The 16,729-nt window shown below is 42.5% G+C and overlaps 1 protein-coding gene across 1 annotated transcript; it reads left to right on the forward strand.

The window, feature by feature from the left end:
- Window positions 1–1,947: 1,947 nt before the first annotated feature.
- LOC108790654 (extracellular calcium-sensing receptor-like) lies at window positions 1,948–12,100 on the forward strand. The gene is made up of 6 exons (XM_018560966.1): window positions 1,948–1,988; window positions 2,559–2,850; window positions 5,663–6,493; window positions 8,480–8,707; window positions 10,190–10,313; window positions 11,190–12,100. The coding sequence occupies exons 1-6, from the start codon at window positions 1,948–1,950 to the stop codon at window positions 12,098–12,100; spliced, it is 2,427 nt and encodes an 808-aa protein (XP_018416468.1).
- The last annotated feature ends 4,629 nt before the right edge of the window (window positions 12,101–16,729 follow it).

The raw sequence follows: 16,729 nt of genomic DNA on the forward strand, positions 1-16,729 counted from the left end.
ATACTCTGTGTTGCTCCAGGGTGGTGGCCTGATGTCTCCAGGGTCTAAGGAGGGCTGTGCAGGGTCTCAGGATGGCTGTGCGGAGTCTCAGGAAGGCTGTGCGGAGTCTCAGGACGGCTGTGCGGAGTCTCAGGACGGCTGTGCGGAGTCTCAGGAGTAGAGCTGCAACAACTATTCGATTTAGTAGATTAAAATCGATGATGGAAAATTGCAATTTGTTGTATTCCTCTAAAACTGGTGGTATTCTGCACTGCGCCGATGTATAATGTACTATATTGCACACCACACTTTTTTTTCTACTTCCACCGCTCCAAGCTTGCACCCGTGATGGACTACAATCTCAATACAAACTAGTAGTCCATCACTGCAGCTTTTTTTTAAATCCAATTAACCGAACGTAATAATCGGCTAACTAATTTATTTTGAAAATAATCGTTAGCTGCAACCCTACTCAGGAGGGCTGTGGGAGTCTCAGGTGGGCTGTGCAGGGCCTCAGGTGGGCTGTGCGGGGCCTCAGGGTGCCTGGGGGGCTGTGTAGAGTCTCAGGTGGGCCGGGGGAGTCTCAGGTGGCCTGTGGGGGTCTCAGGTCTGGCTCTGCGGATTATTATTTTTAATAATGTTTTCGTTTTTTTAACTTTTATCAGTTTTTTTTAAATTCTAATTTATTTTATTTTATTTCACTTAACTTTATTGCTATCACACAGGGGTTAACAAGTTCCTGTGTGATAGCAATTGGAGGGGACAGGTTCTCTTTGTGAGTCTGCCCTCCAGTACAGACTGTGGACTTAGAACGAACTGGATTCTGGACTTAGAATGCACTAGACTCGGGCCCAGTGCAGGCCTACGCAATCCGGGAACGCGAGTCCTGGGATTGCACGGTGCTGCACAATGCAGGCCGCGATCGCAGAAAAAAGGTAAACAAAGCGCGGCTGTTTTAGCGACATCCGCCCGGCGCAACTGGGGTGCATTTTTAAAATAATGGCACACCTACAGCGCGATCGGTGCACACCTAGGCGACTACTGACTGGGCGGAATCGTGCACGATTGACGTGCGGTGATGTGTCGTCTAGGTGTGCACAGACCCATAGGAACACACTAGACCTGGGGCATAGGAAAGCACTAGACTCTGGACTTTGCAACACAGTGGACTTAGGACTAACAACAGATAATGCAGACACCCTGCCCCATGCAGAGCCCGCACTGAGGCTTGTACAGATCATCCAGGGCCAGGCAGGCATATGCACGTCTGAAGGGATGCCGGGGATACCCTGTTTGATAATATATATGCATCAGTTCTCCTCCAGCCGTCGCCGATGTTTTATCAAACAGGACATCCCCTCATCCCTTTAGATGGCCAAGCCTATCATATCTGTATAGGAATCAGGACCTCCTTCCTCTTGCTACTGATCCCTCCATTGATGCACCCCATAATTCTATTCTCTTTACCTGCCTCCTGGTCACACAGTTTGCTCATTTGCTTTTGCATTGTCACGGTGTCAAGCACTTTCCCAAAGAAGACCACACGTGACGATGCCAACGCCTATTGCACAGACATGGCCCATTGTTTTCATCATTAGGAAACCCAAATGACAGAAAAAGGGACAGAATTGGAAAAAAGGTCATTTTGTAATGATACACGGTGCTTTACTTTGACAAACTAAATACCAATTAGTTACGGTTTCTAATAAAATCCAATTGTTTGAATCAAACAACCAATTAAATAGAAAATGACTACAATAGACAACGCCATGTTTATGTTTCAGGTTGGTGACCCTCTTCCAGAAGGCCCTCTGGCAGCTCATTATGCATAACTTCTCTCCAACATACAACTATTCCACTGGACAGAGCTGCTCCCTGGAAACACAAGATATGAAGGGGATATCTGCAGAAGGGGATGTCATTATTGGTGCGTCATTAAATATTCATTTAGGCAATACATACCCCGAGATGTCATTCAGGCAGAAACCAGGACCAATCATCTGCAAAGAGTAAGAACTTCCTTTTGTGATTAAAAACAATGGGGTTGGATTTCCTATCATAGTGTAAACGGCTCCATTCTGTCTCTGCTCCAACCACCATGCACCATTACCAAGCTCCAAGCTTTATCACCCTCACTATTGGAATGTTTTTTATTTCCCAAACATTTGTGGCAAAAATAAGATCACCTTGGGGTGTCTACTTTCCAAAAAGGGGTAATTCGGGGTGGTTCATACTGTCCTAGCATATTTATGTTCTATGTTCTATAACAGGATGTGAGAGAAACATTTTTTTCACATTATCTGTTCTTTTTCCTTTATATAGTAAAAAAAGATGGTTATTAAATACCACCAAAACAAAGCTGTCTCAAACAAATTCTATAACATTCATTCAGGTACAGAGTTGCATGACCAAGTAATTGTCAGTCATCACAGTGCTGAAAACTGAAAGATTGCCGGGTAATGATGGGGGTACAACATGCCAGCCCTGAATTGCTTACATTTTCTAAAAATAAAATAATGTTTTTTTTTTTAACATTGTCAATATTTTGTAATATATAAAATAACAATGTTTCTTCTTAGTTTTCTCCTGGATAGATATTTACAGCTACAGACCTTTAGGTACGCAGTGAAGGAGATAAACAGCGATCCGAGAATCCTCTCCAACATCACCTTGGGTTTCCGATTTTATGATCCCTGCCGGGCCCTTCAGAAGGAGCTGCAGGGCACCTTATGCATGCTGTCTGGGCAGAACAAAGCCATACCCAACTTCCAGTGCCAACAGAAGGAGCGGCTGGCTGCCATCATTGGACACTCAACCTCTACCTACTCCATCATCATGGCTCATATCTTAGGCCTGACCAGATATCCACAAGTATGTTGCGTGACTTTATTCACATAAATGAAAGATACATTTTTGCAAGCACATTAAATAATGATATACAGATTTATATACACTTATCCTTTTGCCCCCTTCCCCTGACCTAGCCTGAGCCATCCTCACCCTACACAGATGCGTGCTTAGTTATCCAACTCTGGCACTCAGCTGTTTGTTTACATCCTGGCCAAATCAGAGGCAGCTCTACAGTTTGCAAGGTCTTAGGTGAAGCCTAAACATGAATAAACCAGGGCTTTGAAGGGTCTCACCAGGGCTATGTGGGGTCTCACCAGCCTGGTTAGACCCCTCAGAGCTCTGGTGAGACCCCACAGAGCCCGGGTTTAACTAGGGCTCTATGGGGTCTCACCATGTAGGAGAGGAAGAAAGGGAGAAGAAAGGGAAGCCAAAAATCTGATTGAGTCCCATATTCTAAGGGTATGAGACAAGGCCGGGCCTAATGGTTTAGGACAATGGGAAGTGGGGACCCATGGGAGAGAGTTGACGGGAAGAGGGGAACAGTCTAAAAAGTCTAGCAACGCCCAACCTGGGAGTTCAAACAGATCGCCCAAACAGGCTAAGGGTGCAACATGTGCTGCCATATAGTATTTATGAATATACGGAACTGCCAACCCCCCAGCCAGTTTGGATGCAAAAAGTATGTGTTTGCTGACCCTGGGCCTGCTCCATATAAAGTGGAGCAATTTCCTCTGATGGATGTGTAGAATATGAGCAGGAACAGATACCGAGAGTGTACGGAACGTGTATAGTAACTTCGGAAGGTAAAACATTTTAACAGCGTGGATGCGCCCAAACCAGGATATAGGGTAAGTACGCCAGGATTCCAATAAGGAAGACGAGTGGGAAAAAAGGGGGGGGAGGTTGGCCTGATATAAAGTGTGGTAGTGGGAAGTCAGAGTTATCCCTAGGTAGGGTAAGGTTGGTGAGATGGTGAGAAGCGGAACGGATAGGAGGTTGTCAGAGAAGAAAGTGACAATGAGTTTATCGAAACAGACTGGTTAACTCGGAGGCCTGAGAGGGTGGCAAAGTTATCTAGCAATTTAAACAAGTTTGGGAGGGATGTATGAGGTGAGGTCAGGGAGAGTAACATGTCATCAGCAAACATAGAAAGTTTATAATCATGTCCCGCGAGTTTCAGGCCCTTGATATCCACATTCAAGCATTTGGCTTCGGCAAGGGGCTCCAGAGATAGGATAAATAATATTTCACTCTAGCCTGAGGGGAGCTGTATAGAGCATCAATCCAGGACAGAAAGTGTGTGCCAAAACTATGTTGTTGTGTTGTAGGATTAAATAGGGTCAGGAAAGGGAGTCAAACGCTTTTGATATATCCTAGGATAACAGGGTCCAGGGTTCTCGAGAGCGGAGGTGGGCTTAATGTATTAGTTGGATGACTTTGCAAACACCGTCTCTGGACTGGCGTCCAGGGACAAATCCCACTTGATCTGATTTGATAAGGGAGGACAAGAAAGTATTCAATCTGTTGGCCAGGATTTTAATGAGTTTCATATCAGCATTTATCAATGTAACGGGCCTATAATTCGACCATCTATGCGGATCCTTGTCTGGTTTTGGGATCATAACAACATTGGCTATGAGCATGTCGGAAGAGAAGGTTCCTCCTCTTTTAATCTGATTAAACAGGTCAGTGAGGCGTGGGGATATCTGCATCCATGATCTCCTGTTGAGAGGAGGACAGGGAAGGGAGGTGTAAGGATCAGCAGTGGCCTCAGGAGAGGTCATGGGGCCAGAGGAGTAAGTGTGGGCTAAATGATGATGAAATTCCTCGAGAACAAGCAAAGGATTGCTCGTGCAGACATTCCTCGGGTCAGTAGAGTAATAGGAGAGCGTCGGGGGCAAACGTCTGCAAGCGGGTGGCCAACATTGTGTCAGGTTTATTGCCTTTCGCGTAGAATCTCTGTTGGGTCCAACGCATGGAGTGTTCAGCCTGGTCTGTCAAACATAGGTCAAGTTCAGAGCAAAGTTGCAGGAGGTTCTGTCTTTTCACCAGAGAGGGTCTCGTCTTAAAGACGGCAGATGCCCAACAAGTTTTATTTCTAAAGTTTGAATGCGTTGAAGACGGTTTCTGTTACGGGAAGATGCTATGCAAATGATATGGCCTCGGATGACCACTTTGTAGGCTTCCCATAGTGTAGTAGTGGAGGATATCGAACCATCATTAAGCCTAAAGTATTCCAGGGATGTGCATTGAAGGTCAGTAACAATGTGTTCGAATGACAGTAAGGAATCGTTCAGCGACCATGATGTTGAAGAGGGGACTTGCAGGATAGGCTTACAAACAATAAGTAGTGGATCATGATGGGTCCAGGGAACAGAAAGAATAGAGGTCGACTGGACCAGTGAGAGGGATTTTCTGGGTAGAAATGTGTGATCAATTCTGGAATGAGAACTATGGGGGTGGGAATAGAATGTGAAATCCTTAGTCACTGGGTGGCATTCACGCCAGATATCTACAAGGTCATGGGTTGCCAGAGAATCGTAAAATTTCAAGAATCAATCCCTGACCGAGTGGGGACGGAATTTAAAAAAAAAATAAAATGTCATAACTGCTGAAAATGTATATCTGCCTTTATAGGTGTCCCCATTAAAGAGATTTACCATTAACGTCTGTCCTGACAGGATATGAGGTTAAACCTTCCCAATAAGGACACAGAGGTTCAAACCCTTTCCCACTCTATCCAAAATGAAATAAAAACGTTTGTTTGTAGTTTGGCTTTAATGCTCTGCAAATAATTTTGATACCTTTACTAAATTTGATTATCTTTGCACAGATCAGTTACCTTTCAACAAGTCATCTTCTAAGCGATAGGACACAATTTCCATCCTTCTTCCGGACGGTGCCCAGTGATGTATTTCAGTCACAAGGACTGGCCCACCTTGTGTTGCATTTTGGGTGGACATGGGTGGGTTTGATCGCTTTTGACAATGACTATGGATTTCATGGCATTAGGATCCTTCAGCAAAATATCCTCAGGCTTGGAGTGTGCGTGGAGTTCATTGTCTACATTCAGAGCAGCCGTCCAGATCGTAACATGCCTCACATCATTCAGACGATTAAGAAATCGACGGCCAAAGCTGTGGTCATATTCGCACCTGAGGCCGAGTTGATTTTCTTATTTAATGGACTAATCAAACCTAATGTTACAGGAAAGACTTGGGTCGCCAGTGAAGCGTGGGCTACATCTTCTATCTTACTAAATGAAAACAAATGGGAAATTCTCCTAGGTACTGTAGGCTTTGCCTTTCACAGTGACTATTTTGAAGGGTTTCATGAACTGTTCAACAGAATTAAGTTCTCTAATGAATCAGTAGACACATTGAACAATATGTTCTTGGAGGGCAACATTGGTTGCGAATTCAAAGAATTCCAAAACGTTACATTTCAAAGAGAAAAGCCCCCAAGGACCTGCACACTAGAAGAGAAAATTAAAAACTTGAGGATTGGTATGAGTAATGTAACCAATCTAAGATCCTTGTACTATCTCTACTGTGCTGTGAAGGTCATAGCTCAGGCTTTACATGACCTTTCTATGTGCAAAAAAGGAAATGGAACTTTTATCAATAGAAGTTGCTCGGGAATCTCGAACTTCCGACCATGGCAGGTAAGACTTGAACTATATTTTTGATTAAGAACTTGAAATTAATTACTACAAAGTATCAAACAAAATCATTTCCAGCTCCACCAAAATTGCATAAAATGTATTTCCACTTTTGAAATATCCCACTATATGTTCGTTTCCATTATATGTTTCCGTTATATGTTTCCATTCACACAATAAACCTAAAAAACATTTTTCAAAAAATCTTATCTTCTAGATGTTTCTTTGTAATAGACCTTTCTTCGGACTATAAGCTATTTTGAACAATTAAAAGGGAGTCTGCCCCCCCAAGAAAGAATAGGGACACCCTCAGTTTCCTCTCATTAACATACAATCCTTCTAGATCTTTAACCCTTTGTTAGGACAGACAGTGTTCAAATCTAGTTACAACTGATAATAAAGTCTGCCAGCACACTGCAGACAAGCTTAATTATGGTAAACATTAACGCCATAGGAGTCCATGGGAACATAAAGCAAATGTAAAGTAGCAGTTATTCCAAAAGTGGAATACACTTTAGCCGACAGCAAACATTTGTTTTGAAGATCAATATTATAATGATCCTAGAACACTTTTTAAGGCTCCATTCAAGGAAGTCAACGAAGGGCAACGAAAGGTAACCTAAAAAAATGTATGGGTGAGAATGGGACCCGTTCATACCGCTGTGGTCTGTTGCGTTCCATTGCACTGCAATGAAAATAAAAGTAGAGCATGCTCAACTTTTTTTTCAGCACAACAAGGAACCTAATCACGGCTCGGTATTTGTCCAGCATGACACCTACTCCATTTCTCTGGTCTCTAACTATAATTCACCATGACCTGCAAAAAAAAATAGTTGGCATGCCTATTACTAAGACCTATAAACCTACAAAATGTCAGATCCCTAGCACATCTAGATCATGGTGAGGGTAAGAACTTATTGGCCTCCCCTCGTACTGATGAATTAGGGATTTTAGTGCTGCCAAAATCGGACCACAAACGTCAACGGAGGTCCATTGACTTCCAATTTCAACCTTTGGTGATTTCCATTGTCTTCTATACTGATGCGTTTTTTGTGGGTTTTTTTGTTTGCTTTTTGCCATTCTTTATTTTAATTAACATGTCCTGAGTGGACAAACTGCTATATATATTTTTTTTTTTTAACTTCCATTCTGTGTTGACCTCCATTTTGATGAATTAAGTTATATTCAAATGCTATTTACCTTTTTTCATATCAAACAAGGTTTTTCCATTTTCTGCCTAAATTATCTCTGCTGCTAAAATCAACCAAAATGGTGGCTGCTGACAGCATAACCATCCAGGCCCCTGTAGAGGAATGTGAAAACAGGGAGTACAATCCTGTGATCTAGTCCCAGCATTTAATTCACCTGAGGAAACCAAATCATTGGCTGACAGATGGGTGGAACCAGTGCCGTCACAAGATGGTGCGGGGGGTGCGGCCCGCACCCGGGTGACACCATTGGAGGGGTGACACCAAAATGACTCACAGTCATTTTGGTGTCACCCCCCTCTGAAAGTCGAGCGCTCGGTCATGGACCGAACGCCCGACATTATCAGGAGAGAGGAGGGGACCCGGCGGCATACCTTATCCCGCTGGGTGACTGTCCCTTCCTCTCTCTGCCAGCGTCCATCACCAAGATGGCCACCGGCAGGTATCAGAATACTGGCGCGAGTGCGCGATGACGTCATCGCGCACGCGCGTGGTGACGTCACAAAAGAACCTTCATAAACATACCAAATCTGGTAGTTCTGCTGCGTAGGTTTAAGTACCAAAATCAAAGTTGAAAAAGTGTCTCCCTAACCCTCTGATCCCTAACGATAACTCTTATGGGACTCTTCAAAAATAATAATTTCCTTATACAAAAAAAGAAAAAAACAGACCAGGCAGTTCCCACAAACACACACCCAAAATGTCTTCATTGTTGATGGTGGGCCCTGAATGAGAAGAGAATTTCCAGACTAGCTCTAAATTCCGCTTTTGCATTTTTCAGATGCTGCACTATATGAAGAATGTTCGGGTGAACCTGAGCGATGGAGCTGAACTGTTCTTTGATTACAATGGGGACCCTCCTCCTGTGTACGACATTGTAAACTGGCAACAAGGCCAAGATGGAGTTATGAGACAGATTAAAGTTGGAAGTTATCGAAGTTCATCTGTTGGCAAGCACACGCTGACACTCAACACAAATGCTTTGCAATGGTCTTCAGGAAGTCCAGCAGTAAGATTGCGTGTATTTCATGTTTAGAGATTATCAGTATGATTTTTTTCTCTCATTCACACATCCAAAAATTGAATTCCTCCTAGCAGTGTCAGGGATGGGATACTTATATGAGCTCCTGACAAAGCGGGAAGTGAATGGGAAAACACTATGCAGTGCCAACAGGCCTCATTCATCATGGCCAACATTTTTATTTCCTGCCCCAACAGTAAACTGAGTTTTTTCTTTCTTTTTGATTTCTTTTTACTGGCTTTACGGCTGTGTCTTATTATTCTATCAAGGTTAGGTGCTGGTGGCTCTCTAATCAGGCATATTAGGTGGCCGCTAGACATGTGCGATTCGTTTCGTTACGAATGGAAATTCGTATGAATTTTCCTGAAATTCGGAAATTCGGAAGCATCCGAAATCCGAATTGCAGTTTCCGAATTATATCCGAAATACGAAATTCCGTTAACGAATTTCGGATCCGAATTTCTTTGAAACAGGAACTAATATTACCCCTGAAAATGAGGTTGAACAACATGACAATATTTTTTTTTAAATCCGAAATATGGATCCACTGCTGCTGAGGGTTGCATTACAATACACAGGCAGGAAATATGAAATTCCGTTGACGGAATTTCGTTCCGTTACGAACATTCGTTATATTGAAGTTAAAAAGCAAAGTACATTTATATTGGAGTTGATGGTAGTTTTTTCTTAAATACGAAAAACGGTATTCGTATTTCGTTTTGGTTGACCAATCAGAGGTTTTCTCTTCTGCTGCTGACAGTTGCATTACAATTCACAGGCAGGAAATACGAAATTCCATTGATGTATTTTCGTTCCGTTACGAACATTCGTTATATTGAAGTTAAAAAGCAAAGTACATTTATATTGGAGTTGATGGTAGGTTTTTTTATCCTACCTTTTTAACTTCATCATAACAAATGTTCGTAAAGTTACGAAAATGTGCCGAAACGAATGAAAATTCGTATTTCGTACGAAACCGAATTGAGTTTCGGATACGAATTACGAAATACGAAATAACAGATATTCCGAAACGGAGCGAAACGAAGCGGAACACATTTTTTGGGCGCACAAGTCTAGTGGCCGCCCAAGCAAGGAGTGTGCAGCCGCCTAATAAGAGAGTATCCCCTGCTGCTTCCCTTCCGCCCGAGAGCACCAGGCCAATGATGCTCTTAATCGGGCCCTGCCTATGGCTGTATCCGATGTTTCACAAAAGGACACTGTACCTGAAAGGAGATTTCTCTATTCTCTCGATTCTCTATATTTAAGTTAGAAAGTGTAAGACACAACAGGGGGCCTATTTATTGATAGTCTCCCCATAATTCAGCCATGATTCACCCATTCACTCACCATGCTGTATATATTAGAAACTGCTGAGTGATTCAAAGCCCCGTCATATACCCAACATGGAAACAGAAACATGATCCTTGGCATTAATTGTGGTTTTTTTAAAAATATGAATTCCTTTCCCAGGTGCCAGTTTCGGTTTGCAGTGAGAATTGTCCATCTGGTTTCAGAATCGCTTTAATTAAAGGACAACCAAGTTGTTGCATCCAGTGTATCCCCTGTTCACATGGAGAGTTTTCCAATAAGACCAGTAAGTTGTCAAAAGAGACAAAATATGGGCAAAAATTTGTGGATAACTGGCCATCACCCTGTCATTATGTGGCCAAAGGTACTGTATATGGACACCTCTCCAAGTGGTTGAGCTTAGGTGCTTCCAGTGTAGGGGAACTTGTAATCTTACAGTATACAAAGGCATTTTAGATAATTTTGCTCCTTCAACCTTGTTATAAGATTTTGGTGAAGACCCTTTTCTCTTCCAGCATGACCGTACCCTGTGTACAAAGCCAGCTCCATAAAGGCATGGTTTGGTAAGTTTGGTGTGTAGGAATGCAAGTGTCCTACACAGAGTTCTGACCTCAACCCTTCTGAACAGATTTGGATGAATTGGAAAGCTAATTGCAAGCCAGGTCTTCTCGTTCAACATCAGTACCTAACCTTACAAATGCTCTTTTGACTGAATGGACGGAAATATCCAGAGGCATACTCCAAAATCTTGTGGAAAGCCTTCACAGAAGAGCGGAAGATTCATAGTCACTCGCTGGGAGAGAGGGCAATGTAGTCGTGATGGGTGACTTCAATTACCCAGACATAAATTGGGCCAATGGAACTTCGGGTACGGCAAAGGCGGGGCGATTTCTAAACATGTTGCGCGACAACTTCATGGACCAGATGGTGGAGACTCCTACCAGAAAAAATGCCATCTTAGATCAGGGAACAACCCCAAACTAACCTCTACTTTTTTTTTGAATGGGTTGTACAACGAGTTCATCTAGGGATGATGGTCAGGTGTCCACAACTTTTTGATGAAATAGCTTATAAAGCTTTATAGAAACCTGTAATTTCAGGGAATTGAACTTTTATTTATCTTCTTCTTTTTCTTCTTCTACTTATTATTATTATTTTTTAGACTCTGCTGACTGCTTTCAATGCCCATGGAATGAATGGCCAAGTCCGGAAAATGACAGATGCTTGCCAAAACCCATTGAATATCTCACATTTCAAGAGCCGTTGGGAATCACATTAGCGTGTACCAGCGTTACATCATCCTTTGTCCCTTTAGCCATTTTATGGCTTTTTATTCATTATAAAACGACTCCTGTTGTCCGTGCCAACAATTATAACATCAGTTGTCTGCTTCTGATCTCCCTTTCCCTTTGCTTCTTGTGCTCCTTGGCCTTCATTGGTTATCCTCAACGCCAAAAGTGTCTTCTACGGCAGGTAGCCTTTGGGATGGTTTTTGCACTTTGTGTGTCATGTATATTGGCCAAAACCATGATGGTTATGATCGCATTTAGAGCCACCAAACCAAACAGCAACTTTAGAAAATTGGCTAATCCAAGTTTTTCCTACAAAGTTATCAGTTTAGGAACTTTTGTGCAGTCTCTTATTTGTACCTTTTGGCTTTTATTCTTCCCACCATACCCCCAATACAACAATAAAGTCAAACCTGAAATTCTTGTTCTTGAATGCAACGAGGGATCATTGATCGCCTTTTGGTGTACTTTGGGCTATCTTGGTGTTCTAGCTATATTCAGTTTTCTAGTCGCTTTCTTGGCTAGGCAGCTTCCGGATAACTTTAATGAAGCCAAATATATCACCTTCAGCATGTTGGCTTTCCTTAGTGTTTGGCTGACCTTCATACCAGCCCACCTTTCCATTACCACCAAGTACACAGTAGCCACAGAGATTTTTGCTATCTTGTCCTCTACCTGGGCGATGCTTGGTTGCATGTTTGTTCCAAAATGTTATATCATTTTACTCCGTCCCAATGTAACCTCCAAAAAACTTCTCATTAAGACATCTGACAACAAGGAGTAAAATGCAGGGCCTGTTCACACGACGTCCATTTTCTGTGCTGACCTGATCCGTACGCTCCGGCACAAAAAATGCACCCCAATGTATCCCTATGTGTTTTATGGGCTACAGTTCTCATGTGCGCAGTCCGTTCAGGTTACGACAGAAAAAATACTGCATGTCACATTTTGTCCGGTCAGGAAACGGACCGGAAACGCAAAACGCGTCAATAACGCACTGCACTGCAGCTAACATACTGACAGCCCCACTCCAGCAAAAATAAATAAATATATATTTTTTTTAAACTGGAACGCATCAAAAACGCGGCCAAAATGCACTGCATCAGTAGCACTGCATCTGCAGATCCGCACCTGATCTGGACCTGATCAGGACCTGATATCATGTGAACAGGCCCTCAGAGATTATATTGAATATATTCTTCCCCAGATTTAAGTTTTCTCATTTTGACTCTGTGGAATAATTGTAATTGTAACAGTATTAACCAATACAATAAAATCATATCCTTATTGCAATGTATATTTATTTTTGCATTGTTTAGTTACTAACTTTTAGATGAAAAAGCATCTCAACTATATGAGAAGGTAAAGTTCCAAATCGAACGATGACATTCTCCTCTTCACAATCTGAAAATGAAAGATTTTTTTTCCTACAAAAAGAATATTCCTGTATACAGACATGTAACATCCTTCTAAGCAAGTCAAATTTAATTCAGCGTTCCTCAAGATCTCAGCGCTTCATCTAAACACATAACCAACAGGTAATTGGTATCGGCGAGTACCTGAGGGAAAGTACTTGTACTTGGTCTTGAAAAAAATGGTATCGGGACATCTCTACAATGAACTGATTTGTTTAAACAGGCATTCAAATAAAAATATTATTAGAATAAAGAATATTGTCAAATTTCTATTTTTTCAAAATATTTATTTCACAGGAGCAGCGATTCTCATTTTAAAGGAGAACTATGTTGTCAGGGCTTTTCCCCATAGTTCTCCTAAGGGTAACGGGAGGACACAAACTAGCGTCCTCTCCCATCACCCTAAGCTTAGTATACCGCGAGCTACAGCTCGTGGTATACTGAGACGCCGCAGCTGAAACGGATCCCGACAAATATGTCTGGATCCACCGAGCTGAGTGAGTGACAGCTGGCTCTGCCTATCTAGAGACAGAGCCAGCTGTGCCCGCCCCCTCCCCCATCCGTTCCGCCAGTCAGCACTGAAGGATCGGACAGGGGAGGGGGGTTAATCCATGCAGTGACAGTCACGGCTCTCTGCAGGGATAGATCGAGAAGTGAGCGAGTGCCAGTATTTGTTCGCTCACTTCCCGATCTATTGAGCCGACCTGGGACAGTTTCATTGACACAGATCGGCTAGAACTATGAGTGATATTCACTCGCCTCATAGTTCTCCTTTAATCATTTTTTATTTCTTTTTTTTTTCCATCCAATAATACACTTTTTCTTCATTTTAATTTGCTTAGCTTCCTAGTGTTTTTTTTTTTTTTTTGCATTAGCTTCCAAAAAATGCACAAAATTTAAAAAGTGTTTAATTTGAAAACAACTTCGAAATGAAGAAATGAGGATTAGCACTTTGATTTGATGGATCCAGAAATGGTCTCTGTTCTATAAATAGGTCATCTGTAAACACGCTTTATTGGTGTTCCCTGCGGTATCAATTTACCTGTCATCTTCAATGTGCATCTGGGACCGAGGAATCCCTCTCTCTCTATATATAATTGAGGGATTCAAGTCAACTGTCTTATCCAGAGCAAGCAAGCTTACATTACATGGCAATGAGGTATGTCATTATGCGTCATTTCATATCATGAAGAACTTTTCAGCCCCACCATGCACAGCAAGGATTCAGTCTATCAATGTATCAATGTGCCCTTCCTGAGTCCATAAAACAATAAAAACTTAATATCAGAAACAACATACAAAAAAACATTTAATTTACATTGTTTTTAGCATCTAGTTTCTACATTGTTTTTAGCATCTAGTTTCTACATTGTTTTTAGCATCTAGTTTCTACATTGTTTTTAGCATCTAGTTTCTACATTGTTTTTAGCATCTAGTTTCTACATTGGTTTTAGCATCTAGTTTTTAGCATAAAAAGAAAAACTTGCTAAACTGGACACTTTTCAACTTTACAAATAAAATCTGCTGCCACGAGAGAGGCGGGTTTACTGCCGACCTGATATCGGTACCTGGTCTCAAATGTGTTTTTCCAAAACGCACTGATCTGAAAAAAAAAAAGTGGGTCACACAACGTCCAGGCTGGGAGATTATTTTTGAAGTCGAAACATCAGACAGAAGCGTATTATGAAGCACCCTGACTTAAAGCGGACCTTTACCCATAGCTTTAAAATAACAGCAAAGACACGTTTGGAAATGTTTAGTAATGACAATCTACAGATACTTCTAGATAATTGCCGGCTTTGTATCTTTGCATACCTTGTTTCTCTTTTCTTCTCCTGTTTTCTCACAGTGGCCATGTTTACTAAGGGCAGATTAATAGCTCTCCTATTACTTCCTGGATTTCTGGCACATGTGACTAGGACATGTGACCATGCACATCCTCTCAGGGGAGCAAAATGCCTTTCCCTGAGATCTTGGGAGATTACAGATGAGATTTCCTAGCAATGCTCTGCTGATGACAAGGCAATCCCAGTGTGCATTGCTTTGGCAGACTGAAGTCATTTTGCCCTTTCAAAGTAGGAAGTGAACGCTCTGCAAGTGTAAGTATTTCACAATCACCTGACATGTCTATGTTATTATTAATCATCATACATAGAGGGGTGCATTGGTAGAATCTGATTCTTGAGTGTAAAGGTCCGCTTTAAGCAGCTATGACACCTATGCAAGAGGAAGAGTAATCAACGGCTCATCCTTTGGATGAACCTCTGCTCAGGTGCACTGTAGTCACATGAAAGGAGATCTGGTCAACAACTACAAATAAATCTGTGTTCCTGTATTGAAGTTTTATCCTGCTCCCAAAAACCATATATACAGTATATATAAAAGTTTGTAAACATATTAAAGATGCCCATAGGATGTACGTCCTCAATGTACTGACACCATTTCACTCAGCCCTGTGAATTATTAACTTCCTGGTGTCACCGCTCTTACAGAGCCTGCCTTCTTAACTACAGCTCAACGTCTGAACAATGTAACATTATCATTGCTTGCTGGAAGCAATGCATGGTGGAAGGGATGTCCAGATACCAGTTCAGATACCAGTGCCGATACTTGGCATTTTCATGAGAACTCCCGGGGTTGCAGCGGTTGCAGCTGTGACCGGGCTCTGGCGCTCCACCACTGTCCTGAAATCATTAGTCTGTATTGTTTTAGAAAAACTGTCACATGACAATAAATAGAAATGTATCAGTACTTGTACTCGCAAAACTGGTATCGGTGCATCACTTATATATGTTTATAAAAACAAAATCGTACATTAAAACAGAGATGTACAAATCCCGGGAGCTCCGTGTGCTCCTTACAAATGACAGCGGCCTCCTAACTTTTGAATGTTTCTCTAGTCTAGTCTTGGAGCTGGAAAAGTATCTGTACTTGTACTTGTACCGAGTACTGTACCTGGTATCGGTGCATCCCTACATGGTGGGATATGTAGTCTTGAGAATGGGGCTTTACAACTCTTTACAACTCTAAATAAAATAAATCAATAAATGTAATGAATGAAATTTCACCTCATTCACAAAGCTAAGGGGAAACTTCCCCCCTGCAAAGTGCAAATTCCTTTGCAAAGTGCACCGCCTATGTGCCTTTAGTTCCCATTGAGTCCCTTATCCAGCCGTCCATGCCTGCATTGCATTGTTTTTAGTCTTCTGAATAAGCTACTTTTTTTGTCTTTACTTGTGTAGCCCCCATCACCTTCAGTTATGTGGCTACTAGACATTTAGTGATTGTCGGGGTTGTAGTCATCCTGGCTGGATTTATAGTGGCAGTTATCTGGTTAATTCCAGGTGTCTGGCATTGCCTGTACCCCCCTGGGCGGAGTGTGACTCTGTCATATTGCGGGACAGCCAATGAAAGGCACTGTGGTGTATGTACAGTACAGCAGCCAATCACTGGGCTTCTCTTAGCCAGTGGTGCATGCTGGGAAAGGGTACATATGCTGGAAGGAATTTGCCATGTGCTCAGATTAGCCAGGACCAGCCATGGAATAGTGCTGGGTGCTGTTCAGCCTGCTCCCCAGGCTAGGCCTGAGGCCTGGTGGTGGGCATGGGCTGGTGCGAGGGAAAGGTTTCCCAACATGGAGGAGGCCTGTGATGCTGATAGAGGGGATCCGCTGCCCCATCTTGGATCCCGGGACCGGCTCCGAGGGCGTCAGGAGGAGGAGGACGGGAGATCAGCTCCTTGCTGATCCCCGTCCGGGCTGTGAATGCAGAAGTGATGTGTGTTACATCACTTCCGCATTCACCTGTCAGTCATCTGGAGAGAAGAAGCTGATAAAGCAGATCTCTGCTTCATCAGCTTCTTTTAGGGTCCATAGGTGATATTAGGGGTCCTAGAGACCCCTAATATCTCCATAAAGAGGACCTGTCAGTGTGCCTTTGCTATTATATAGGGGGTTGTTATCCCCCTATATAATAGCAATAACAATAAGTGCAAAAAAA

Source organism: Nanorana parkeri, unplaced genomic scaffold (assembly GCF_000935625.1).
Source record: "Nanorana parkeri isolate BGI_ZX_2015 unplaced genomic scaffold, ASM93562v1 scaffold491, whole genome shotgun sequence".
Classification (NCBI taxonomy): domain Eukaryota; kingdom Metazoa; phylum Chordata; class Amphibia; order Anura; family Dicroglossidae; genus Nanorana; species Nanorana parkeri.